The sequence below is a fragment of the Anopheles merus genome, chromosome 3R (genome assembly GCF_017562075.2).
Source record: "Anopheles merus strain MAF chromosome 3R, AmerM5.1, whole genome shotgun sequence".
Taxonomy (NCBI): Eukaryota; Metazoa; Arthropoda; class Insecta; order Diptera; family Culicidae; genus Anopheles; species Anopheles merus.
Genome location: NC_054084.1, coordinates 46,328,047 through 46,355,291, shown reverse-complemented (window position 1 = coordinate 46,355,291; position 27,245 = coordinate 46,328,047). Strand labels below are relative to the sequence as shown.

At 49.5% G+C, this 27,245-nt stretch overlaps 1 protein-coding gene across 29 annotated transcripts in view; it reads right to left on the bottom strand.

Moving 5' to 3' along the window:
• LOC121597665 overlaps positions 1–27,245 on the bottom strand; it is a 134,848-nt gene that overhangs the window by 15,752 nt on the left and 91,851 nt on the right. For 10 of the 29 annotated variants that reach the window (XM_041923584.1, XM_041923588.1, XM_041923604.1 and 7 more), the window contains 39 exons: positions 27,008–27,226; positions 26,565–26,747; positions 25,987–26,478; positions 22,565–25,897; positions 22,048–22,374; positions 21,536–21,853; positions 21,032–21,355; positions 20,081–20,401; positions 19,649–19,963; positions 19,232–19,555; positions 18,798–19,121; positions 18,396–18,710; positions 17,970–18,290; positions 17,200–17,529; positions 16,779–17,090; positions 16,232–16,555; positions 15,104–16,060; positions 14,038–15,003; positions 12,943–13,263; positions 12,385–12,696; positions 11,968–12,300; positions 11,290–11,901; positions 10,551–11,201; positions 9,993–10,304; positions 8,898–9,908; positions 8,159–8,809; positions 7,601–7,912; positions 6,506–7,516; positions 5,767–6,417; positions 5,209–5,520; positions 4,792–5,124; positions 4,114–4,725; positions 3,375–4,025; positions 2,817–3,128; positions 2,400–2,732; positions 1,722–2,333; positions 983–1,633; positions 425–736; positions 8–340 (listed from right to left, as the gene is read on the bottom strand). In XM_041923584.1, coding sequence (XP_041779518.1) covers positions 8–340; positions 425–736; positions 983–1,633; positions 1,722–2,333; positions 2,400–2,732; positions 2,817–3,128; positions 3,375–4,025; positions 4,114–4,725; positions 4,792–5,124; positions 5,209–5,520; positions 5,767–6,417; positions 6,506–7,516; positions 7,601–7,912; positions 8,159–8,809; positions 8,898–9,908; positions 9,993–10,304; positions 10,551–11,201; positions 11,290–11,901; positions 11,968–12,300; positions 12,385–12,696; positions 12,943–13,263; positions 14,038–15,003; positions 15,104–16,060; positions 16,232–16,555; positions 16,779–17,090; positions 17,200–17,529; positions 17,970–18,290; positions 18,396–18,710; positions 18,798–19,121; positions 19,232–19,555; positions 19,649–19,963; positions 20,081–20,401; positions 21,032–21,355; positions 21,536–21,853; positions 22,048–22,374; positions 22,565–25,897; positions 25,987–26,478; positions 26,565–26,747; positions 27,008–27,226 — 20,643 coding nt within the window. Of the gene's footprint in view, positions 1–7; positions 341–424; positions 737–982; positions 1,634–1,721; positions 2,733–2,816; positions 3,129–3,374; positions 4,026–4,113; positions 4,726–4,791; positions 5,125–5,208; positions 5,521–5,766; positions 6,418–6,505; positions 7,517–7,600; positions 7,913–8,158; positions 8,810–8,897; positions 9,909–9,992; positions 10,305–10,550; positions 11,202–11,289; positions 12,301–12,384; positions 12,697–12,942; positions 13,264–14,037; positions 15,004–15,103; positions 16,061–16,231; positions 16,556–16,778; positions 17,091–17,199; positions 17,530–17,969; positions 18,291–18,395; positions 18,711–18,797; positions 19,122–19,231; positions 19,556–19,648; positions 19,964–20,080; positions 20,402–21,031; positions 21,356–21,535; positions 21,854–22,047; positions 22,375–22,564; positions 25,898–25,986; positions 26,479–26,564; positions 26,748–27,007; positions 27,227–27,245 lie in introns of all 29 variants that reach the window. The other 19 variants (XM_041923590.1, XM_041923610.1, XM_041923614.1 and 16 more) reach the window with 14 other exon arrangements.

Genomic DNA, 27,245 nt, shown 5'->3' with positions numbered 1-27,245 from the left:
TTCTTACGTGGTGGTGGCATGGGTCGACAGCTTGTGAAAGGATCTCCAGTGTATCCTTCCTCGCATGTACAAATGGGAGTATGGTTGATCACATTGCATCTTGCATTGATGCCACACGATCCCGGACAAGGGTCCCGACACTTCTCGTTCATGCACGCCTGATTGCTTGGACATTCCGCGTTAATTGTACACTCTGGGCGACAATTAGGCGGAGATCCAATGTAGTTGATCAGACATGAACACGAAGGAGAGCCGTTTACATCACGGCACTGTGAGTTTGGACCGCACGGAGAAGGAACGCACGGGTTCCTTACAACGATCGGAGTATCTTGTACCGGAGCTGTTGTAGAAAAGAACAACGATACCATAGGGTTGGAGATGGCAAGAAATACGTCGTGGGTGTAACGAAAGGAGAGGATCTTACGTGGTATGGGGTAGCATCTCGTGAACGGATCACCAGTGAATCCTGATTGACATGAGCAAATGGGGCTGTGGTTATTGACGTTGCACCTAGCATTGGTTCCGCACGTTCCAGGGCACGGATCAACGCACTTCTGGTTGACACAAGCCTTATCCAGGGCGCATTCCGAGCTCACCACACACTCTGGGCGACATCCCGGAGGAGAACCAACATAAGTGGGCAGACACGAGCAAACGGCCTGTCCGTTAACCTCTCGGCATTGACTGTTGGGACCACAGGGACTCGGTTGGCAAGGATTGACATACTCTTGTACCGCTGTAGTGAGGGAGGGAAGACACAATGTATGATTGAACAAAGCTTCGCAAACAACAGATACATCGAAAAGCAATGCATGGGGAAAGGGAGCGGTAAGGTCGATCGTTCGTATTTTGTGTGTTTTGTCGAGGTTGTCCAAGAACAGGGCGGGTCAGCGGAGATCTATGATTGTCGAACTAAGCTTGGTCGAGTGAAGCAAGGTCATAAGCACGCAACAGGCGAAGAAGTGGGCAAAGGGTTCCTTACGTTCTCTTTGTTGAATGTTACAATATCGGAACGGATCTCCTTCGTATCCGGGGAAACAGGTACAAGAGGGCAGGTGATTGACGACCTGGCAGTCAGCATTCTGACCACAGGTTCCTGGGCAAGGGTCTTGACATTTGTTCCTAACGCAAGCCCTGTTCGATGGGCAGTCGGAATTGAGCACACACTCTGGACGGCATCCTTCGTAAGGGTTTCCAAAATGATCCTCAATACATGTGCATGCTCCAGCACCGTTTTGTTCCCTACAATGAGCGTTGGCTCCGCATGGGTTGGGGAGGCAAGGCGTCGTCTGATCCTTGGGCGTATCTTGTTGGAAAGGTACGCACTGAGTGAAAGGATCGCCAGTATATCCAACGGCACAAATGCACATCGGAGTATGGCTGACAACCCTACATTCCGCGTTGGCTCCACACGCGCCAGGACAAGGATCTTGACACTTTTGTCGTATGCATGCTAAATTGTTTGAGCAATCGGAGTTGCTGATGCATTCCGGGCGGCAATTGGGTGGTGCGCCTATCATACCCTCGATGCAAGTGCAAGATGGCGAATCACCCACTGCGCGGCACTGTGCATTTGGTCCGCAAGGAGACGGTTGGCAAGGGTTGCTGGGGGTCATTTGTACTGGAGGCTCGACTGAAAGGGATCAAAGATGACAGGAGATGGTGATCGTAAGCGATCTGGATTCTAAACGACTGAGGAACAAAATGGGAATGAAACATACTCATGGGCTGACAGCGTACGAACGGATCGCCTGTGTATCTTTCTGGACAGCTGCAAATTGGATTGTGATTCACAACCGAGCACCTGGCTCCTACTCCACATGTTCCAGGGCATGGATCCCTACATTTCTGGTTAGTGCACGCTTGATTCTGAGGACATTCAGCGCTCACAACACACTCCGGACGACACGTCGGAGGGCTTCCAATGTATCCCGGAACACAAGAGCAGACGGCTTGTCCATTGATTTCGCGACACTGGCTATTAGGACCGCAAGGCGATGGACTGCATGGGTTCGTCACAACCGGTGCTTGCTGTGGTCGACACTGCACGAATGCATTTCCGGCCATTCCATCCGGACAACGGCACATCGGAATGTGATTGATCACCTCGCACAGTGCATCTTGACCGCACGTACCCGGACAAGGATCTACACATTTGCTACGAATACAGGCCCTATCCCGAGCGCAGTCCGAGTTCAAGACGCACTCTGGCCTGCAGCCTCGGTACGGATCGCCCTGGTACTCTGGCAAACATGTGCAAATACCGTTCTGGCATTGCGCATTAGCCCCGCAGGGCGAAGGATTGCACGGATCATCATTGACGGGCTCAGGCGCTGTTGAATGAAGGGGATTCGTTATGAAGAGATCTGGAAGCCAAAGATTGGGGGAGAGTTTCTTACGTGGTGGTGGCATGGGTCGACAGCTTGTGAAAGGATCTCCAGTGTATCCTTCCTCGCATGTACAAATGGGAGTATGGTTGATCACATTGCATCTTGCATTGATGCCACACGATCCCGGACAAGGGTCCCGACACTTCTCGTTCATGCACGCCTGATTGCTTGGACATTCCGCGTTAATTGTACACTCTGGGCGACAATTAGGCGGAGATCCAATGTAGTTGATCAGACATGAACACGAAGGAGAGCCGTTTACATCACGGCACTGTGAGTTTGGACCGCACGGAGAAGGAACGCACGGGTTCCTTACAACGATCGGAGTATCTTGTACCGGAGCTGTTGTAGAAAAGAACAACGATACCATAGGGTTGGAGATGGCAAGAAATACGTCGTGGGTGTAACGAAAGGAGAGGATCTTACGTGGTATGGGGTAGCATCTCGTGAACGGATCACCAGTGAATCCTGATTGACATGAGCAAATGGGGCTGTGGTTATTGACGTTGCACCTAGCATTGGTTCCGCACGTTCCAGGGCACGGATCAACGCACTTCTGGTTGACACAAGCCTTATCCAGGGCGCATTCCGAGCTCACCACACACTCTGGGCGACATCCCGGAGGAGAACCAACATAAGTGGGCAGACACGAGCAAACGGCCTGTCCGTTAACCTCTCGGCATTGACTGTTGGGACCACAGGGACTCGGTTGGCAAGGATTGACATACTCTTGTACCGCTGTAGTGAGGGAGGGAAGACACAATGTATGATTGAACAAAGCTTCGCAAACAACAGATACAGCGAAAAGCAATGCATGGGGAAAGGGAGCGGTAAGGTCGATCGTTCGTATTTTGTGTGTTTTGTCGAGGTTGTCCAAGAACAGGGCGGGTCAGCGGAGATCTATGATTGTCGAACTAAGCTTGGTCGAGTGAAGCAAGGTCATAAGCACGCAACAGGCGAAGAAGTGGGCAAAGGGTTCCTTACGTTCTCTTTGTTGAATGTTACAATATCGGAACGGATCTCCTTCGTATCCGGGGAAACAGGTACAAGAGGGCAGGTGATTGACGACCTGGCAGTCAGCATTCTGACCACAGGTTCCTGGGCAAGGGTCTTGACATTTGTTCCTAACGCAAGCCCTGTTCGATGGGCAGTCGGAATTGAGCACACACTCTGGACGGCATCCTTCGTAAGGGTTTCCAAAATGATCCTCAATACATGTGCATGCTCCAGCACCGTTTTGTTCCCTACATTGAGCGTTGGCTCCGCATGGGTTGGGGAGGCAAGGCGTCGTCTGATCCTTGGGCGTATCTTGTTGTAAAGGTACGCACTGAGTGAAAGGATCGCCAGTATATCCAACGGCACAAATGCACATCGGAGTATGGCTGACAACCCTACATTCCGCGTTGGCTCCACACGCGCCAGGACAAGGATCTTGACACTTTTGTCGTATGCATGCTAAATTGTTTGAGCAATCGGAGTTGCTGATGCATTCCGGGCGGCAATTGGGTGGTGCGCCTATCATACCCTCTATGCAAGTGCAAGATGGCGAATCACCCACTGCGCGGCACTGTGCATTTGGTCCGCAAGGAGACGGTTGGCAAGGGTTGCTGGGGGTCATTTGTACTGGAGGCTCGACTGAAAGGGATCAAAGATGACAGGAGATGGTGATCGTAAGCGATCTGGATTCTAAACGACTGAGGAACAAAATGGGAATGAAACATACTCATGGGCTGACAGCGTACGAACGGATCGCCTGTGTATCTTTCTGGACAGCTGCAAATTGGATTGTGATTCACAACCGAGCACCTGGCTCCTACTCCACATGTTCCAGGGCATGGATCCCTACATTTCTGGTTAGTGCACGCTTGATTCTGAGGACATTCAGCGCTCACAACACACTCCGGACGACACGTCGGAGGGCTTCCAATGTATCCCGGAACACAAGAGCAGACGGCTTGTCCATTGATTTCGCGACACTGGCTATTAGGACCGCAAGGCGATGGACTGCATGGGTTCGTCACAACCGGTGCTTGCTGTGGTCGACACTGCACGAATGCATTTCCGGCCATTCCATCCGGACAACGGCACATCGGAATGTGATTGATCACCTCGCACAGTGCATCTTGACCGCACGTACCCGGACAAGGATCTACACATTTGCTACGAATACAGGCCCTATCCCGAGCGCAGTCCGAGTTCAAGACGCACTCTGGCCTGCAGCCTCGGTACGGATCGCCCTGGTACTCTGGCAAACATGTGCAAATACCGTTCTGGCATTGCGCATTAGCCCCGCAGGGCGAAGGATTGCACGGATCATCATTGACGGGCTCAGGCGCTGTTGAATGAAGGGGATTCGTTATGAAGAGATCTGGAAGCCAAAGATTGGGGGAGAGTTTCTTACGTGGTGGTGGCATGGGTCGACAGCTTGTGAAAGGATCTCCAGTGTATCCTTCCTCGCATGTACAAATGGGAGTATGGTTGATCACATTGCATCTTGCATTGATGCCACACGATCCCGGACAAGGGTCCCGACACTTCTCGTTCATGCACGCCTGATTGCTTGGACATTCCGCGTTAATTGTACACTCTGGGCGACAATTAGGCGGAGATCCAATGTAGTTGATCAGACATGAACACGAAGGAGAGCCGTTTACATCACGGCACTGTGAGTTTGGACCGCACGGAGAAGGAACGCACGGGTTCCTTACAACGATCGGAGTATCTTGTACCGGAGCTGTTGTAGAAAAGAACAACGATACCATAGGGTTGGAGATGGCAAGAAATACGTCGTGGGTGTAACGAAAGGAGAGGATCTTACGTGGTATGGGGTAGCATCTCGTGAACGGATCACCAGTGAATCCTGATTGACATGAGCAAATGGGGCTGTGGTTATTGACGTTGCACCTAGCATTGGTTCCGCACGTTCCAGGGCACGGATCAACGCACTTCTGGTTGACACAAGCCTTATCCAGGGCGCATTCCGAGCTCACCACACACTCTGGGCGACATCCCGGAGGAGAACCAACATAAGTGGGCAGACACGAGCAAACGGCCTGTCCGTTAACCTCTCGGCATTGACTGTTGGGACCACAGGGACTCGGTTGGCAAGGATTGACATACTCTTGTACCGCTGTAGTGAGGGAGGGAAGACACAATGTATGATTGAACAAAGCTTCGCAAACAACAGATACAGCGAAAAGCAATGCATGGGGAAAGGGAGCGGTAAGGTCGATCGTTCGTATTTTGTGTGTTTTGTCGAGGTTGTCCAAGAACAGGGCGGGTCAGCGGAGATCTATGATTGTCGAACTAAGCTTGGTCGAGTGAAGCAAGGTCATAAGCACGCAACAGGCGAAGAAGTGGGCAAAGGGTTCCTTACGTTCTCTTTGTTGAATGTTACAATATCGGAACGGATCTCCTTCGTATCCGGGGAAACAGGTACAAGAGGGCAGGTGATTGACGACCTGGCAGTCAGCATTCTGACCACAGGTTCCTGGGCAAGGGTCTTGACATTTGTTCCTAACGCAAGCCCTGTTCGATGGGCAGTCGGAATTGAGCACACACTCTGGACGGCATCCTTCGTAAGGGTTTCCAAAATGATCCTCAATACATGTGCATGCTCCAGCACCGTTTTGTTCCCTACATTGAGCGTTGGCTCCGCATGGGTTGGGGAGGCAAGGCGTCGTCTGATCCTTGGGCGTATCTTGTTGTAAAGGTACGCACTGAGTGAAAGGATCGCCAGTATATCCAACGGCACAAATGCACATCGGAGTATGGCTGACAACCCTACATTCCGCGTTGGCTCCACACGCGCCAGGACAAGGATCTTGACACTTTTGTCGTATGCATGCTAAATTGTTTGAGCAATCGGAGTTGCTGATGCATTCCGGGCGACAATTGGGTGGTGCGCCTATCATACCCTCTATGCAAGTGCAAGATGGCGAATCACCCACTGCGCGGCACTGTGCATTTGGTCCGCAAGGAGACGGTTGGCAAGGGTTGCTGGGGGTCATTTGTACTGGAGGCTCGACTGAAAGGGATCAAAGATGACAGGAGATGGTGATCGTAAGCGATCTGGATTCTAAACGACTGAGGAACAAAATGGGAATGAAACATACTCATGGGCTGACAGCGTACGAACGGATCGCCTGTGTATCTTTCTGGACAGCTGCAAATTGGATTGTGATTCACAACCGAGCACCTGGCTCCTACTCCACATGTTCCAGGGCATGGATCCCTACATTTCTGGTTAGTGCACGCTTGATTCTGAGGACATTCAGCGCTCACAACACACTCCGGACGACACGTCGGAGGGCTTCCAATGTATCCCGGAACACAAGAGCAGACGGCTTGTCCATTGATTTCGCGACACTGGCTATTAGGACCGCAAGGCGATGGACTGCATGGGTTCGTCACAACCGGTGCTTGCTGTGGTCGACACTGCACGAATGCATTTCCGGCCATTCCATCCGGACAACGGCACATCGGAATGTGATTGATCACCTCGCACAGTGCATCTTGACCGCACGTACCCGGACAAGGATCTACACATTTGCTACGAATACAGGCCCTATCCCGAGCGCAGTCCGAGTTCAAGACGCACTCTGGCCTGCAGCCTCGGTACGGATCGCCCTGGTACTCTGGCAAACATGTGCAAATACCGTTCTGGCATTGCGCATTAGCCCCGCAGGGCGAAGGATTGCACGGATCATCATTGACGGGCTCAGGCGCTGTTGAATGAAGGGGATTCGTTATGAAGAGATCTGGAAGCCAAAGATTGGGGGAGAGTTTCTTACGTGGTGGTGGCATGGGTCGACAGCTTGTGAAAGGATCTCCAGTGTATCCTTCCTCGCATGTACAAATGGGAGTATGGTTGATCACATTGCATCTTGCATTGATGCCACACGATCCCGGACAAGGGTCCCGACACTTCTCGTTCATGCACGCCTGATTGCTTGGACATTCCGCGTTAATTGTACACTCTGGGCGACAATTAGGCGGAGATCCAATGTAGTTGATCAGACATGAACACGAAGGAGAGCCGTTTACATCACGGCACTGTGAGTTTGGACCGCACGGAGAAGGAACGCACGGGTTCCTTACAACGATCGGAGTATCTTGTACCGGAGCTGTTGTAGAAAAGAACAACGATACCATAGGGTTGGAGATGGCAAGAAATACGTCGTGGGTGTAACGAAAGGAGAGGATCTTACGTGGTATGGGGTAGCATCTCGTGAACGGATCACCAGTGAATCCTGATTGACATGAGCAAATGGGGCTGTGGTTATTGACGTTGCACCTAGCATTGGTTCCGCACGTTCCAGGGCACGGATCAACGCACTTCTGGTTGACACAAGCCTTATCCAGGGCGCATTCCGAGCTCACCACACACTCTGGGCGACATCCCGGAGGAGAACCAACATAAGTGGGCAGACACGAGCAAACGGCCTGTCCGTTAACCTCTCGGCATTGACTGTTGGGACCACAGGGACTCGGTTGGCAAGGATTGACATACTCTTGTACCGCTGTAGTGAGGGAGGGAAGACACAATGTATGATTGAACAAAGCTTCGCAAACAACAGATACAGCGAAAAGCAATGCATGGGGAAAGGGAGCGGTAAGGTCGATCGTTCGTATTTTGTGTGTTTTGTCGAGGTTGTCCAAGAACAGGGCGGGTCAGCGGAGATCTATGATTGTCGAACTAAGCTTGGTCGAGTGAAGCAAGGTCATAAGCACGCAACAGGCGAAGAAGTGGGCAAAGGGTTCCTTACGTTCTCTTTGTTGAATGTTACAATATCGGAACGGATCTCCTTCGTATCCGGGGAAACAGGTACAAGAGGGCAGGTGATTGACGACCTGGCAGTCAGCATTCTGACCACAGGTTCCTGGGCAAGGGTCTTGACATTTGTTCCTAACGCAAGCCCTGTTCGATGGGCAGTCGGAATTGAGCACACACTCTGGACGGCATCCTTCGTAAGGGTTTCCAAAATGATCCTCAATACATGTGCATGCTCCAGCACCGTTTTGTTCCCTACATTGAGCGTTGGCTCCGCATGGGTTGGGGAGGCAAGGCGTCGTCTGATCCTTGGGCGTATCTTGTTGGAAAGGTACGCACTGAGTGAAAGGATCGCCAGTATATCCAACGGCACAAATGCACATCGGAGTATGGCTGACAACCCTACATTCCGCGTTGGCTCCACACGCGCCAGGACAAGGATCTTGACACTTTTGTCGTATGCATGCTAAATTGTTTGAGCAATCGGAGTTGCTGATGCATTCCGGGCGGCAATTGGGTGGTGCGCCTATCATACCCTCTATGCAAGTGCAAGATGGCGAATCACCCACTGCGCGGCACTGTGCATTTGGTCCGCAAGGAGACGGTTGGCAAGGGTTGCTGGGGGTCATTTGTACTGGAGGCTCGACTGAAAGGGATCAAAGATGACAGGAGATGGTGATCGTAAGCGATCTGGATTCTAAACGACTGAGGAACAAAATGGGAATGAAACATACTCATGGGCTGACAGCGTACGAACGGATCGCCTGTGTATCTTTCTGGACAGCTGCAAATTGGATTGTGATTCACAACCGAGCACCTGGCTCCTACTCCACATGTTCCAGGGCATGGATCCCTACATTTCTGGTTAGTGCACGCTTGATTCTGAGGACATTCAGCGCTCACAACACACTCCGGACGACACGTCGGAGGGCTTCCAATGTATCCCGGAACACAAGAGCAGACGGCTTGTCCATTGATTTCGCGACACTGGCTATTAGGACCGCAAGGCGATGGACTGCATGGGTTCGTCACAACCGGTGCTTGCTGTGGTCGACACTGCACGAATGCATTTCCGGCCATTCCATCCGGACAACGGCACATCGGAATGTGATTGATCACCTCGCACAGTGCATCTTGACCGCACGTGCCCGGACAAGGATCTACACATTTGCTACGAATACAGGCCCTATCCCGAGCGCAGTCCGAGTTCAAGACGCACTCTGGCCTGCAGCCTCGGTACGGATCGCCCTGGTACTCTGGCAAACATGTGCAAATACCGTTCTGGCATTGCGCATTAGCCCCGCAGGGCGAAGGATTGCACGGATCATCATTGACGGGCTCAGGCGCTGTTGAATGAAGGGGATTCGTTATGAAGAGATCTGGAAGCCAAAGATTGGGGGAGAGTTTCTTACGTGGTGGTGGCATGGGTCGACAGCTTGTGAAAGGATCTCCAGTGTATCCTTCCTCGCATGTACAAATGGGAGTATGGTTGATCACATTGCATCTTGCATTGATGCCACACGATCCCGGACAAGGGTCCCGACACTTCTCGTTCATGCACGCCTGATTGCTTGGACATTCCGCGTTAATTGTACACTCTGGGCGACAATTAGGCGGAGATCCAATGTAGTTGATCAGACATGAACACGAAGGAGAGCCGTTTACATCACGGCACTGTGAGTTTGGACCGCACGGAGAAGGAACGCACGGGTTCCTTACAACGATCGGAGTATCTTGTACCGGAGCTGTTGTAGAAAAGAACAACGATACCATAGGGTTGGAGATGGCAAGAAATACGTCGTGGGTGTAACGAAAGGAGAGGATCTTACGTGGTATGGGGTAGCATCTCGTGAACGGATCACCAGTGAATCCTGATTGACATGAGCAAATGGGGCTGTGGTTATTGACGTTGCACCTAGCATTGGTTCCGCACGTTCCAGGGCACGGATCAACGCACTTCTGGTTGACACAAGCCTTATCCAGGGCGCATTCCGAGCTCACCACACACTCTGGGCGACATCCCGGAGGAGAACCAACATAAGTGGGCAGACACGAGCAAACGGCCTGTCCGTTAACCTCTCGGCATTGACTGTTGGGACCACAGGGACTCGGTTGGCAAGGATTGACATACTCTTGTACCGCTGTAGTGAGGGAGGGAAGACACAATGTATGATTGAACAAAGCTTCGCAAACAACAGATACAGCGAAAAGCAATGCATGGGGAAAGGGAGCGGTAAGGTCGATCGTTCGTATTTTGTGTGTTTTGTCAAGGTTGTCCAAGAACAGGGCGGGTCAGCGGAGATCTATGATTGTCGAACTAAGCTTGGTCGAGTGAAGCAAGGTCATAAGCACGCAACAGGCGAAGAAGTGGGCAAAGGGTTCCTTACGTTCTCTTTGTTGAATGTTACAATATCGGAACGGATCTCCTTCGTATCCGGGGAAACAGGTACAAGAGGGCAGGTGATTGACGACCTGGCAGTCAGCATTCTGACCACAGGTTCCTGGGCAAGGGTCTTGACATTTGTTCCTAACGCAAGCCCTGTTCGATGGGCAGTCGGAATTGAGCACACACTCTGGACGGCATCCTTCGTAAGGGTTTCCAAAATGATCCTCAATACATGTGCATGCTCCAGCACCGTTTTGTTCCCTACATTGAGCGTTGGCTCCGCATGGGTTGGGGAGGCAAGGCGTCGTCTGATCCTTGGGCGTATCTTGTTGGAAAGGTACGCACTGAGTGAAAGGATCGCCAGTATATCCAACGGCACAAATGCACATCGGAGTATGGCTGACAACCCTACATTCCGCGTTGGCTCCACACGCGCCAGGACAAGGATCTTGACACTTTTGTCGTATGCATGCTAAATTGTTTGAGCAATCGGAGTTGCTGATGCATTCCGGGCGGCAATTGGGTGGTGCGCCTATCATACCCTCTATGCAAGTGCAAGATGGCGAATCACCCACTGCGCGGCACTGTGCATTTGGTCCGCAAGGAGACGGTTGGCAAGGGTTGCTGGGGGTCATTTGTACTGGAGGCTCGACTGAAAGGGATCAAAGATGACAGGAGATGGTGATCGTAAGCGATCTGGATTCTAAACGACTGAGGAACAAAATGGGAATGAAACATACTCATGGGCTGACAGCGTACGAACGGATCGCCTGTGTATCTTTCTGGACAGCTGCAAATTGGATTGTGATTCACAACCGAGCACCTGGCTCCTACTCCACATGTTCCAGGGCATGGATCCCTACATTTCTGGTTAGTGCACGCTTGATTCTGAGGACATTCAGCGCTCACAACACACTCCGGACGACACGTCGGAGGGCTTCCAATGTATCCCGGAACACAAGAGCAGACGGCTTGTCCATTGATTTCGCGACACTGGCTATTAGGACCGCAAGGCGATGGACTGCATGGGTTCGTCACAACCGGTGCTTGCTGTGGTCGACACTGCACGAATGCATTTCCGGCCATTCCATCCGGACAACGGCACATCGGAATGTGATTGATCACCTCGCACAGTGCATCTTGACCGCACGTACCCGGACAAGGATCTACACATTTGCTACGAATACAGGCCCTATCCCGAGCGCAGTCCGAGTTCAAGACGCACTCTGGCCTGCAGCCTCGGTACGGATCGCCCTGGTACTCTGGCAAACATGTGCAAATACCGTTCTGGCATTGCGCATTAGCCCCGCAGGGCGAAGGATTGCACGGATCATCATTGACGGGCTCAGGCGCTGTTGAATAAAGGGGATTCGTTATGAAGAGATCTGGAAGCCAAAGATTGGGGGAGAGTTTCTTACGTGGTGGTGGCATGGGTCGACAGCTTGTGAAAGGATCTCCAGTGTATCCTTCCTCGCATGTACAAATGGGAGTATGGTTGATCACATTGCATCTTGCATTGATGCCACACGATCCCGGACAAGGGTCCCGACACTTCTCGTTCATGCACGCCTGATTGCTTGGACATTCCGCGTTAATTGTACACTCTGGGCGACAATTAGGCGGAGATCCAATGTAGTTGATCAGACATGAACACGAAGGAGAGCCGTTTACATCACGGCACTGTGAGTTTGGACCGCACGGAGAAGGAACGCACGGGTTCCTTACAACGATCGGAGTATCTTGTACCGGAGCTGTTGTAGAAAAGAACAACGATACCATAGGGTTGGAGATGGCAAGAAATACGTCGTGGGTGTAACGAAAGGAGAGGATCTTACGTGGTATGGGGTAGCATCTCGTGAACGGATCACCAGTGAATCCTGATTGACATGAGCAAATGGGGCTGTGGTTATTGACGTTGCACCTAGCATTGGTTCCGCACGTTCCAGGGCACGGATCAACGCACTTCTGGTTGACACAAGCCTTATCCAGGGCGCATTCCGAGCTCACCACACACTCTGGGCGACATCCCGGAGGAGAACCAACATAAGTGGGCAGACACGAGCAAACGGCCTGTCCGTTAACCTCTCGGCATTGACTGTTGGGACCACAGGGACTCGGTTGGCAAGGATTGACATACTCTTGTACCGCTGTAGTGAGGGATGGAAGACACAATGTATGATTGAACAAAGCTTCGCAAACAACAGATACAGCGAAAAACAATGCATGGGGAAAGGGAGTGGTAAGGTCGATCGTTCGTATTTTGTGTGTTTTGTCGAGGTTGTCCAAGAACAGGGCGGGTCAGCGGAGATCTATGATTGTCGAACTAAGCTTGGTCGAGTGAAGCAAGGTCATAAGCACGCAACAGGCGAAGAAGTGGGCAAAGGGTTCCTTACGTTCTCTTTGTTGAATGTTACAATATCGGAACGGATCTCCTTCGTATCCGGGGAAACAGGTACAAGAGGGCAGGTGATTGACGACCTGGCAGTCAGCATTCTGACCACAGGTTCCTGGGCAAGGGTCTTGACATTTGTTCCTAACGCAAGCCCTGTTCGATGGGCAGTCGGAATTGAGCACACACTCTGGACGGCATCCTTCGTAAGGGTTTCCAAAATGATCCTCAATACATGTGCATGCTCCAGCACCGTTTTGTTCCCTACATTGAGCGTTGGCTCCGCATGGGCTAGGATTACATGGGTGCAATACTGGAACATCCTCTGGAAGTTTTGAAACCAAACATTGCGTTGTAGTTTTGTGACCTTTCCCTTATTTTATAAGTTCATGTGAAGACTTTTTCTGTATCCCGGAAAGCTCCAAGCAGCTTTGCACTTTTTGGCGATTTGAAAGCAATTGTATACCTTAGCGTAGCGTGTGTTTTATTTTGCAATTTTGGGTGATAAATTTTGTTTTTAGGATGCTGCATGCGTGGGTATAGTTGGAGAATTCAATAACTTACCTTTGTGAATTCTCTATAAAGAAGCGGAAGCTTGAAGCTTTTCCTCAAACCATTGTCCCAAGCTTTATCATATTTATCCATCAAAATCTCTTATTTATATGCATAACTTTGCTTACAATATTGGAATTTTTCTGATTTCTTCACACAGTTCCATTTTTGTACAGTATGACAAAAATGTTGACATCAGTTTTTTTTTACATAGATTTTATAGATATTAAAATTTTCGATATGTCAAATCTCGAGATGTGAAAATATAAATTGATGACTGTCTATTAGTAGCTATATGTCAAAATGCAAAATTTAATGTCAGATTAATGCAAAATTTAGATTCTATATTTACCAACGAGCGATACATTGTTTGATCTTAACACAGTCAAGCGTAAACAAGATATAAGAGAATGTTATGCAACTGTGTTCAGTGACAGAAACTGTGCCTAACATTTATAAATATAGCAATACTATACATACAAGCAATATGTGATAATATGCATAACAGAGTGAGAAAGCAGTATATTAAAAATGTTTAAGTACTTACCAATTATGGCTTGACAACCTGTAAATGGATCTCCGGTAAATCCAGCATCACAACTGCAGCTTGGCGTATGTCGCGATACAGAACATTTTGCATTCAGACCACAAGATCCCGGACAAGGATCCTCACACTTTTGCCTGATGCATGCTTGGTTATCAGCACATTCCGTGCTTAAAATACACTCTGGCCTACAGCTTGGCGGTGCTCCTATATAACCTGGTAAACAGGAACATGCCTCTCGGTCGCCGATAACTTTACATTCAGCATTTGGTCCACATGGTGATGGTGTGCACAATGCTCTTGGAGCCTCTGTTGTTGAGGTAGTTATAATTTCTTTGTAACATCGAGTGAATGGATCACCGGTGAATCCAGGAGCACAGCTACATATTGGGTTATGGTTGATGATGTTACAGTTGGCATTTTGTCCGCACGAACCGGGGCATGGATCTATGCACTTCAAATTAACGCAAGCCCGGTTGACCTCACAGTCACTATTTTGCTGGCATTCTGGTCGACAGTTTGGTGGGCTACCAACCATATCTGGCTGACATTTACAAACAGCAACACCATTTTGTATACGGCAAATACTATTTGGACCGCATGTATACTTGTCACACATAGGTGCTGCAGGTGTAACTGGATCTGCCATCCGTAGATTGCACTGTACAAAAGGATCACCAACTGTACCTTCGGGACAAATGCATGTTGGTACATGATTTTGAATTTCACACAATGCTTGAGCACCACAAACACCTGGACATGGATCGACACATTTATACTGTACGCATGCCAGTTTGTCTGGACAATCAGCATTCACGTCACATTCACGACGACAACCCGAAAAGACATCATACGGATTGCCTTCATAGCCCGTTAGGCAATAACATGCTCCAGCATTGTTCCGTTCTCGGCATTCAGCGTTAGGTCCACATGGCGAAGGAGTACAAGGTGTTAGCCTCTCTGTTGTAGCTGTATCAGAAAATATATTCAACAGATAATAAATAATTCATTAGCATTAGTAACGTTAATTAATTATTTGATTGTGTATGTAATACTTTGGAGTACTTACGCGGCAGAATGCGACTACATTGTTCTAGCGGATTTCCTTCGAAACCTTCGTCACATGTACAAACTGGCTTATGATTGATGACTCGGCAAACTGCATTAAATCCACAACCAGCCACGCAAGGATCCACACATTTTTCGTTCTGACATGCCAAATTACTTGGACATTCGGCGTCTCTGGTGCACTCCGGTCGACAGTTCGGCGGTCGTCCTATATAGTTGGCGGCGCATGAACAGGCAGGCTGACTGCCAACAGTTCGACAGTTTGAATTAGGCCCGCATGGCGAAGGCACACAAGGATTTACAGGAGTAATGTCCTTCTGTTCTTCTTTCTTTGCGCACTGCACGAATGGATCTCCAGTAAACCCGGGAGGACAGCTACATATTGGATTGTGATTAACAACTTGACACCGTGCCTCGGCACCACACGTTCCTGGGCATGGATCTACACATTTCTTGTTTACGCAGGCGCGATCCTGACTACACTCCGAACTGACGACGCATTCCGGACGACACATCGGTGGCGTTCCAATGTAACCCGCCAAGCAGGAGCACACTGGATGTCCATTGATTTCTCGACATTGACTGTTTGGTCCGCACGGTGATGGTTGGCATCCAGGAGTCTTAGGACGCTCGGTTACAATCTCGGCCAAAGTACAGGTACTGGCCGGATCACCTGTGTATCCTTCTAAGCAGAAGCATACGGGACTGTGGTTTTGAACGACACATTCAGCATTCAACCCGCAAACACCTGGACACGGATCGCGGCATTTGTTGTTCATGCATGCCTTCGACTTTTCGCAGTCTGTGTTCTGTACACATTCCGGACGGCATCCTGTGTATGGGTCACCGAAATATTCTGGCATACAAGTACACGATCCAGCTCCATTTCTTTCTTTACATACTGCATTGGCACCGCACGGCGATGGATTGCATGGATTGACCGGTTCCACGTCACGTACTGGTGAGGTAAAATTAACAAAGAGAAAAATTATTATAAAATTCCTTGATGTTTTGAGAAAATCATAGTTGGTGGACGATCAAACGTGCATCCAACGAGTAAGTTTTTCGATGAATGTATTATTTGAGTAAAAAAACATCTGCAAATGTTTTAAAAGTGAATAATGCTTACTGGGAACAATTTCTGTACAGACAGAGAACGGATCTCCGGTAAATCCAGCCTCACACTCACAGATCGGATTGTGTTTCACTACTGTACACCGTGCGTTAATACCACAAGATCCTACACAAGGGTTAGTACATCGTTCGTTTACACATGCCAACGTGGCTGGACATTCGGCATTGAGCATGCACTCTGGACGGCAGTTTGGTGCTCGGCCGATGTAGTTTGGCAAACAAGAACATGCAGGTGTCGACCCAATAGCTCGGCAGACGGAGTTTGGCCCACAAGGTGATGGAACGCATGGATCTACGGGATCTTGTACGACCGGAGCTTCTACAGCGCGGTCATTGGTTGAAGAGTAAGGCGATAAGAGTAGAGAGCAAGAAAGCGACAAAGCAAGATAAACAGATGAAAAGAGCGAAGAGCAAAAAAGCATTGGGAAAAGAAAGTTTGTATATGAAGGAAAAGAACAGTTGTGCATGAAGTTGATTGGTACAATCACATCTATATCGTTCCAGAATGCTAGCATTCTGTCGATATGGTTCAGGATGCTTACTTTCGACTGGTACGCATCGAACAAACGGATCTCCGGTGAAGCCAAGTGAACAGCTACAGATTGGGTTATGATTAACCACTTGGCAACGTGCATTCTGCCCGCAAGTACCAGGACATGGATCGTTACACTTTTGGCCAATGCAAGCCTTATCAAGAGCGCACTCCGAGCTGACGATACATTCCGGTCGGCAGTTTGGTGGCGTTCCGATAAAACTGGCCTGGCACGTGCAAACGGCATGCCCATTCGATTCGCGGCAGATACTATTAGGACCACATGGAGACGGAGTGCATGGATTGATCGGTTCATTTTGTTCTAAAATAATGGCAAAATGGACAAAACATATGGATTTCAGTGGTAAGAAACACTGCAAGGAAATAAAAGCAACACCCTAACGAGTGAAAAGCTCAACGAATAGTCTTACTAGGTTGCTCTGGTGGACGACATTGCGTGAACGGATCACCGGTATAGTCTGGTCGGCAAGCACAACTTGGCGAGTGATTGACTACATAACATTCTGCGTCAATACCGCAAACACCCGGGCAAGGGTCAGCGCACTTATTATTCACGCAAGCCCTCACACGAGGGCAGTCGCTGTTGGTAACACACTCCGGTCGACAGCCACTGTACGGATCGCCAAAGTAATCCGGCAGACATGTACATGATCCAGCACCGTTCCGTTCCTTGCATACCGCGTTCGATCCACAGGGCGAAGGGTTGCATGGGTTTCTAGATTCTTCGCGAACAGGTGTTACTACAAGAAGAAAGGTATATACATAGAAGATTGTTCCACACCATAAAAATAGATTGTACATGTTATAATAAACATAAATAACACACACACTCACACACACATAAGCTCATTCACAGAAATTAAAACTATTCTAAGCAACTAATGTTTAAAATACATACATTTATGTACAGGCTCACATGTATGTGATTTTTGCGTTGGCTGATTCTGCTTGATATGTCTTGTGTATCTGGAACAGCTTCGCAAAAACCGCGAGCCAATTTTTTTGTTACACATACTCATGCAAACAATTTGTACATAGATATAGGGAGGGCATGAGAATCGTGAAAGTATAATTCATTGTCCTGTCATATGAAGGTTTGGATTATGCTTTCACAATACTTCACACACAGTGCATGAAAAGAAGCAGTAGAAGATAGTAGGAAAGTGAAAAGAAATCTTACAAGGAATAACTGTACAGCCGGAGAAAGGATCTCCCGTATATCCGGTTTGGCAGGAGCAGGAAGGCGAATGTTCAATCACGCGACAAACAGCATTAGGGCCGCACGATCCCGGGCATGGGTCGGCGCACTTTTCATTGACGCAGGCAAGATTACCAGAGCATTCCGCATTGATCGTACATTCGGGCCGGCAGTTCGGAGCTCGACCAACATAGTTGGGCAAGCACGAGCAAGCCGGCACGTTTCCGACAGCTCGGCACTGTGAATTTGGTCCGCACGGCGATGGAAGGCAGGGGTTCGTAGGTTCAGCTTGAACCACTTGTTCTAGAAACGGAGCAGCGGATGGACGAAAGGACGAGCGAAAATTATTGACCGTGGCAAATTTGCGCATTTCGATGCGGTGTATAGCAAAAAAGGAGGAAAGCTTACTTTCTTCTGGCACACATCGTTCGAATGGATCTCCGGTAAAACCGGAGGGACAGCTACAGATAGGATTGTGATTGATCATCGTACAACGAGCGTTAAAACCGCACGTACCAGGACACGGATCCAAGCACGACTGCTTGATACAAGCCTTATCCAGTGCACATTCGGAGCTAACAGTACATTCTGGACGGCAAGCCGGTGGCGAACCAATGTAATTGGCCTGACACGAACAGACGGCATGTTCGTTCACATTGCGGCACTGGCTGTACGGGCCACAGGGCGACGGACGACATGGATCGATAGGAGTGTGTTCGATTTCTGTAGTGCCGAAGGGGAGGGAGGAACAAATGATAGTGAACATTAAAGACCTTGGCTTTCTAGCAGCAAGTATAACAAAACACCTACGTTTCGGTATCTCGCGACATGCTTGTGATGGGTTTCCAGTGTAGCCCGGCAGGCAAGAGCAAGAAGGCGAATGGTTCATGACGAAGCATTCCGCGTTCAGACCACACATGCCCGGGCACGGATCGACGCATTTGTTGTTCAAACATGCCCGAGTATTCGGACAGTCCGAGCTGAGCATACACTCAGGCCGGCACTCGTGATAAGGATCACCGTAGTAATCCTTCACACAAGTGCAGGAACCTGCGTTGTTGCGTACATTACATTCCGCGTTTATGCCACACGGGGATGGATTGCAGGGATCTACTATTTCTGGTTCACGGTGTACTAGAGTTGCGTTAACGTTAGAATTCATCCCAAAAAGGAGAGAGAAAAAAAATACAGTCAGAATGGCGGCCCTCACTCTAGGGTACGGGTTTTGCAAACGTAATTCTTACTTATAACAGGGTTACATGAGGTATATGGATCGCCTTCGTATCCTTCAATGCAACGACAGTTGAGCTGATGGTTTTGGACTGTGCAGAGCGCATTAGAGCCACAAGATCCTGGACAAGGGTCACCACAGCGTTCATTGATGCACGCCTTCATCGGCGTACACTGAGAGTTGGAAGTACACTCGGGGCGACAGTTCGGTGCGCGTCCGATATAATTTGGCAGACAAGAACAGGCCGCCGTATGACCAACGGCCTTGCATTGAGAATTTGGTCCACAGGGAGACGGAATGCAAGGATCGGTAGGGGTTTCCTGTACGACAGGACGACCTGCACGTTGAAAAAAAGCGTTCGATGGGAGAGAGGGAGTATTGTATTGATTCTGTGAAATACACGTAGCAACATGCGGCAAACAATTCTTACGTTCTTCCGGTATACACCGTACGAATGGATCTCCTGTAAAGCCAGCCTTGCAGCTGCAGATAGGATTGTGGTTCACTACTTGGCATCGTGCATTGAAACCGCATGTGCCTGGACAAGGATCCACACACTTGGTCTTAACGCATGATTTGTCTAGCGGACACTCCGAGCTGACCACACACTCTGGACGACAGTTGGGTGGTGAACCAATATAATTCTGCTTGCATGTGCATACGGCATGATTGTTCAGCACGCGACACACGCTGTTCGGGCCGCATGGTGACGGTTGGCATGGTTGAACTACAGGCTCATCTCGAACTGCGCGAAGCATTCGAAAAATGGTTTAAATGAGGGAAAAAATTACCAAAACGGTTAAAACGTGTTCCAAACACGGTTGTTTATGAAACAATTTTATGGTTGCAAACGATATCTTACTTTCCGGCTGAGGTCTACACTCCGTGAACGGGTTCCCTATAAATCCTGTCAAGCAAACGCAACTTGGAGCGTGCTTCACAACATGGCACTCGGCATTTACTCCGCACGTTCCTGGGCACGGATCTTGACATTTGTTGTTTATACATGCTCGTGTTCTAGGACAGTCGCTGTTCATTACACACTCCGGACGACACCCAACGTATGGATCGCCGAAATATTCCGGCGCACAAGTGCATGATCCCGCACCATTGCGCTCCTTGCAGATAGCATTTGCTCCGCATGGGCTCGGATTACATGGCATAGGAGTTTCTTGTTGTACGACTGTAAATCGAATGAAATAGGTGAGAGAGAATTTGTCAAAGTTAATGTTAAAAAACTAATAAAAGCTTGAAGCGCAAGATCTGCAATGGGCTTCATTCATCAAAGCTGCAAATGCATAATTGTTTTATTTGTTCAAAACTAAACGTTTGCCGTTTGAGCAGTTGTTTTGCAACACTGCTAATACAGTGTGTTGTTATTTGTTACTTATTGTAGCTGTGTAGGGACTGTATTGTTTTGTTCAAACTTCCCTCGAATTAATTTGGAACAATACATTAACATGTGTTATATTTGCGAAAAAGATAATCCTCCAGTAAAGCTGCATGTAGTGTGTAGTGATTAAACTTCTGTTAAAAGCCTCTGAATGAAGTTTCATCAAACGATAGTGTATACCAGTGTGCGCGTTTGTGTGTAGTGCAATGGAAGTGAAATTGTGTTGGGTTTTATCCATATTGCCAATAAAAAAGTTAAATGTTAACTCCATAAATAAGGATCTTAAGCATATTCAATTTTTATGCATATTACATCAAATTTGATTAGCTTCTTAAGCCTTTAAAGCAGTTGTTATTTTCATTTCAATTGAGCGCTGTTTGCGTCAAGCAAATTTGTATGCTGCAGCTGTAGATGGCTTACTCGGAATAATGCTGCATCCAGCAAAAGGATCTCCACTGTAGTCTGGTGTGCAACTGCACAAAGGTTTGTGAGCTACTACAGCGCATTCGGTATTAACTCCACACGATCCAAGACAAGGATTGCGGCACTTTTCATTAATGCAAGCCAAATTCATGGGACATTCCGAGTCTACCGCACATTCGGGTCTACAGCTTGGCGGACGACCCACGTAGTTGGGCAGACACGAGCACACAGCTCGATTGTTGTGTACTTTGCACACGGAGTTCACTCCACACGGTGACGGCTGACACGGATTCCTGTACTCTTCCTCCAATATCGGTTGTGCTGTACCGACCATAAGCACAGTGGTGAGGAATTGGAGTTGAAGAAAACGGGAAAACAATGTTGAACAATCAGAAAATCACATTCCACGAGGGAAGAAAGCAGCAATTGCACTAAGCGAAAAGCAACAGGGTTTAATGCTAGGCAAGTAGCTTGCGTGGTGGCCATTGGCCAATATCTTACTTGGCTCCGGTGAGCACTGCACAAATGGATCACCGATAAATCCAGCGTTACAGCTGCAAATTGGATTGTGATTTACCACGCGGCACCGTGCATTCATTCCGCACGTACCCGGGCACGGATCGATGCATCGTTGATTGATACATGTTCTGTCGCGAGGGCATTCTGCGTTTATGAGACATTCTGGACGACAATTGGGTGGAACGCCTGAACAACTGATTTGGCATGAGCAAACCGGATGACCGTCCAGCACCCTGCATATGCTGTACGGACCACACGGAGATGGTGAACAGGGGTCTATCGGATGACGGGCAGGGAGATCTAATATTACAGATGAAAGATAGTGCGAAACCATACCGGTTCGTGCAAAAGATGGAAGAGAAGAATACGAGACAGAGGGTGTGTATAATACACATTAGTACAAATGGTTCCATTTACCGAGAGAGAAGAGAGAGAGAGAGAGAGAGAGAGAGAGAGAGAGAGTGATAGGACAGGTTCTACGGAACGTATCTTACTTTCTACCACGATAGGACGGCAAGCCTGTGATGGATTGCCCGTATAACCAGGACTACAGCTACAGTACGGCGAATGGTTATGTACACGACATTCACTGTTAAGCCCGCACGTGCCAAGACATGGGTCAATGCAGCGCATGTTGACGCATGCCTTGGTAGACGGACATTCCGAACTTTGAACACATTCCGGTCGGCAGTTGACGTATGGATCACCGAAATAATTGGGCATGCATTTACAAGAACCAGCACCGTTTCGATCCTTGCAGATCGCGTTCGACCCGCAAGGGGACGGATTGCATGGGTCAATTATTTCGTCCCGTTTAATAGCTACGAAAAATGTATAACATTAGGTCATCGTTTAGGAATAGTAACATTGAATTATTCATTTGCTTTGTTAATGGACGGTCACCGATCAATCGATCAGTTCTGGCGTGGATATTTGCATTAGATTGTGATTTGTTGACGAATGTCTGGTATAAAAGCCTGATATATGGGAGATAAGGGAATAACGACTTACCGACTGGATTGCAACCACTGTACGGATCCCCTTCGAACCCATCAACACAATAACACTCGGGTCGATGGTTACGGGTGCTGCACTGCGCATTGTATCCACAGGAGCCCACACAGGGATCACGGCACTTCTGATTGAAGCACGCTCGATTCGACGGACAGTCTTGATCTGTTTCGCACTCCGGTCTGCAGTTCGGTGGTGTTCCGAGCATACCAGCAGCACACGTACACACTGCACGATTGTCAATCTCACGGCATTCCGAGTACGCGCCACACGGGCTTGGCTGACATGGATGCACTGTTTCCGCCGGTTTCGGATAACACTGTTCGAACGGATTACCAATCATGTCACGCTGACAACTGCAAAACGGTTTGTGATTGATCACTTGGCATTGCGCGTTTATACCGCACAGCCCAGGGCACGGATCGGCACACTTCAGGTTAATACAGCTGCGGTCGTGCGGGCATTCTTCACTGCTTGAGCATTCCGGCCTGCATGCTGGCGGTGTTCCGCGGTATCCCTCCGGACAGGAACATGTTGGTCGGCCTCCTACTACTCGACATACGCTGTTCGATGGACAGGACGCACACGGATCTTTCGGTGCCACTGGTGGTGGTACTTCCCGACGACAGCCACGGAACGGATCACCTACGTATCCGCGACTGCATTCGCACACCGGAATGTGATTGGCCACGGTACAGTCCGCGTTCGTACCGCACACACCCGGGCACGGATCGCGACAGTGTTGATTGATGCACGCCGTGTGGCTGGGACAGTCCGAGTTCAGTACGCACTCCGGTCGACATCCCGTATTGTACGGATCTCCCAGGTACGGCGTGATGCAGGTACACTTGGCGGCGCCATTGTGCTCACTACATACCGCATTTTCTGCACACGGGTTCGGATAGCACACATCCTTCGGTGTGTCCTTCGGCACTGCAGAACATCCAATGAAAGCATCTCCTTCAAATCCAGCACGGCAGCTACAGAACGCAGAATGTGCCACGATGTGACAGTCAGCATTAGCACCGCACGCGTTAGCGCATGGATTTTGACACTTCTCGTTGATGCACGCTTTGTCCTGGGGACATTCGGAGCTTAGTACACACTCCGGGCGGCAGGCCGGCGGAGAACCGATAAAGTTCGGCTGACACGAACACACCGGCCGTCGACCACGTACCTGACAAATTGAGTTCGGTCCGCAGGGCGATGGATCGCAGGGATTCTTCTGCTCCACTGGTGGTTCGTTTTGTCGTGCCTCGCAGATCACAAACGGATCTCCCTGCTGGTTGGCTCCACAGCTGCAGATCGGATTGTGATTCAGCACTTCGCAGCGTGCACCGACGCCGCACGTACCCGGACATGGGTCGGCACACTTTAGATTGATACACGCCTTGTTCTGCGGACACTCTGCATTGATCATACATTCGGCTTGGCAGGCGGGTGGCACTCCACGATACCCCGGTAAGCACGAGCAAATGGCGTACCCATCGGGTGTAGTACGGCATTTACTGTTCGGTCCGCAGGGGTTCGGGTCGCACGGTGTATTGTCCGGTGGAAGGTACGTTCGTTCCGTGCATGCAACCAGCGCATCACCGGTGTGGGTGGGCGGACAGAAGCAAATCGGCAAATGATTAACCACTTTGCACTGCGCGCTCACCCCGCACGCATCTACGCACGGATCGACGCAGCGTGAATTTACGCACGCCTTACTGATCGGACAATCCGTGTTAACAACGCATTCTGGTCGGCAGCCTATCAAAGGATCTCCGTAGTAGTTCTTTTTACATACACAAGCCAAGACGCCATTCTGCTGTTTGCATTGCGTGTTTGCTCCACAGCGAATACTATCGCACGTTTCCCGTGGACTCTCCTGTGGCTTACACTGTTCGTAAGGGTTTCCATACATCTCCGGCAGACAGTAGCATACTGGTCGGTGACGCTCGACGGTGCACAGTGCGTTGTATCCACACGATCCCGGGCAGGGATCTCGACATTCCGACTGCAGGCATGCCATATTGAACGGACAATCCGTGTTCAGCACACACTGAGGTCGGCATCGGGGATTATGTATTGCATCCGGAGCTACGCACGGATCGCACAGAGCGACATCGTTACCATATATTGAACAAACCTCTCCCGGACCGCACGGATCCGACGAGCACGGTTGTCTGGTCATGTTGCGATCCTCCGGTATCGGCACGCACTGCACGAACGCATCGCCCGTATATCCCGAAGGACACTTACACATCGGTGTGTGATAATTAACGCTACATTCTGCGTTCACGCCGCACACCGTGCCCAATGCACACGGCGATACACACTTATGGTTGACGCAAGACTTGTCCGGTGTGCAATCAGAATTGATGTCACACTCAGGCTTACAACCTTTACGCGGATCTCCATGGTAGTTCGTTAGGCACTTGCACACTGGCCGTTTGTTCCTCACGCTACAACGAGCATTTGCACCGCACGGGCTGGGGTTGCAAGCATCGCGAGGCCGTTCATCTAAGCTGTAGCACTGTACGGCGGGATTGCCTGTTAAACCAGCGTCACAGAAGCACACTGGATGATGTTTCTCGACACGACAATGCGCTCCCGCGCCACACGATCCCGGACACGGATCAGCACATCGCAGCCCGATGCAAGCCTTGTCCGCAGCACACTGATCATCGCTCAAGCATTCGAACGCATGGCATCCCGTTGTCGTCGGATCGCCGCTAAGCCCTGGTGGGCATCGGCATCCCGGTGCCCCATCTACCAGCAGCACACACTCGGCTCCCGGACCGCAGGGATTCGGTTCGCATACAGACCGTGGCTGCTCAACGCATCCTCCATACGGATCACCGATAAAGTTTGGCTTGCAGTAACACTGCTCCCTGCCTTCTGCGACATAGCAATCCGCATTCGCACCGCATGGTCCCGGTTGACATAGCTCCGGTGTCATAACTGGCTCGAGGCAATTACGATAGGGATTGCCTATCATCGAATCTGGACAGTAGCATACGGGATTGCGCGTTGCGTCGCAGATCGCTCCAAAGCCGCAGGGATTCGGATCGCACGGGCTTGACGGTTCCACACAGCCACGGATCGTGTTGGGACTTTCAATGTACCCTGGCACACATGTGCATTTTGCATACCCATTGCTCAGTATTGTGCACTGAGTGTTGGGCCCGCACGGTGACGGGACACACGGGTTTTGTGGCAGCGTACATGGCGTCTGGGGTGGATTTCCTTCAAACTCGGGCAGACAGAAGCACGTCGGTTTACCGTTGATTTTGCGACATCCCGAGTTGGGTCCGCATGGATTTGGTGTGCACTCATTTCCTTCAGGAACTGGTAAAAAAGAGTTGTATTTCATTTGGTAAGTTAATGTCAACGCAAGAGTGTGTTTACTGGCGAACAATTTCGCTAAATATACTTACTGCAATTCTTGAATGGATTTCCAGTTAATCCGCGCGGACAGAAACACACCGGGCTGCCATTGTCGATTTCACACATTGCATTGATTCCGCATGGGTTTGGTTCACACGGATTGCTTGGCGGATTGCATCCAGTGCGCGCATTACCACCGTATCCCGGTGGGCAACGGCACACGGCTTTATGCCGTTTCACATCGCACATAGCATTCGGTCCACACTGGCAAGGTGATGAGCAGCGGCCCTGGATACAAGCTTCATTGTCGTTGCACTGCCGATCCGAGAGACACCCTTGGTGCTGTGTACACTCAATGTAAGCATTACCAACGTACCCTGCCCGACAGCGGCAATCAATTCCATGATTCACTGCAAAACACTCTGCATTGTCGCCACAAGAGTCGGCTTGGCAAGGATTGATGCAGATGCGATTCAACCGATCGCAAAGCTTATCGGGCGGACAATCTTCGTTGTACTGGCACACTGAACCTACAGTCGTTACTGAAAAGTTAACTTATGCTAATAAGTATTGGTTGTCCAATGCAGCAAAACATAACCGTTTAACTGTGAGCTGTAATATATCCTACCTGGTACGCATTGTACAAAACCGTTTCCATGATATCCGTCGATGCAACTGCAATCAGTACCATGATTGGTATTGATGCAAACTGCATTCGCCGTGCAAGTGTTCTTTACATCGCACGGTCTTTGACACACGTTTCCAACACAGGCTTCCGTAAGTGAACATTCATCATTTGTGGTGCATTGTACTGAATGGTGCAAAATATGTAAAGAAAGTATTTTGAAATTTGTGAGAAATGTGCAAATATATACATAACATACATGAACGATAATTTCCATGCTCGTGATGGAAATAATCAGAGAAATTGAAAGTGCAAATTAATGATACAAATGCGTTTTATGCTTTGGCATGATATCAGAAGAAAATGGATGGTTTGTTTAGTTTGCACAACTGTCGTTATAAACAAAATAATTGGCAAAGAAGCAAAAATTAGTTTGTATTCCTTACTTGACTCCAGCACGGTGCACTTGATAGTCGGGTTACCCTCGTGTCCAGGTGGACATGTGCAAATGGGACGATGCATTTTAGCCTGGCAGGTAGCAGTTTCTGCACAAACGCCGTCAAATAAGCAAGGGTTTTCGCACAAGCCCATGTAGCACGCTTCGTTATTCAGACAGTCGTTATCAGATTGGCAAGGCTCTGGTGTTTTTGGAGATCCTGGGGGTTCTAGATTAGTTAGTAATAA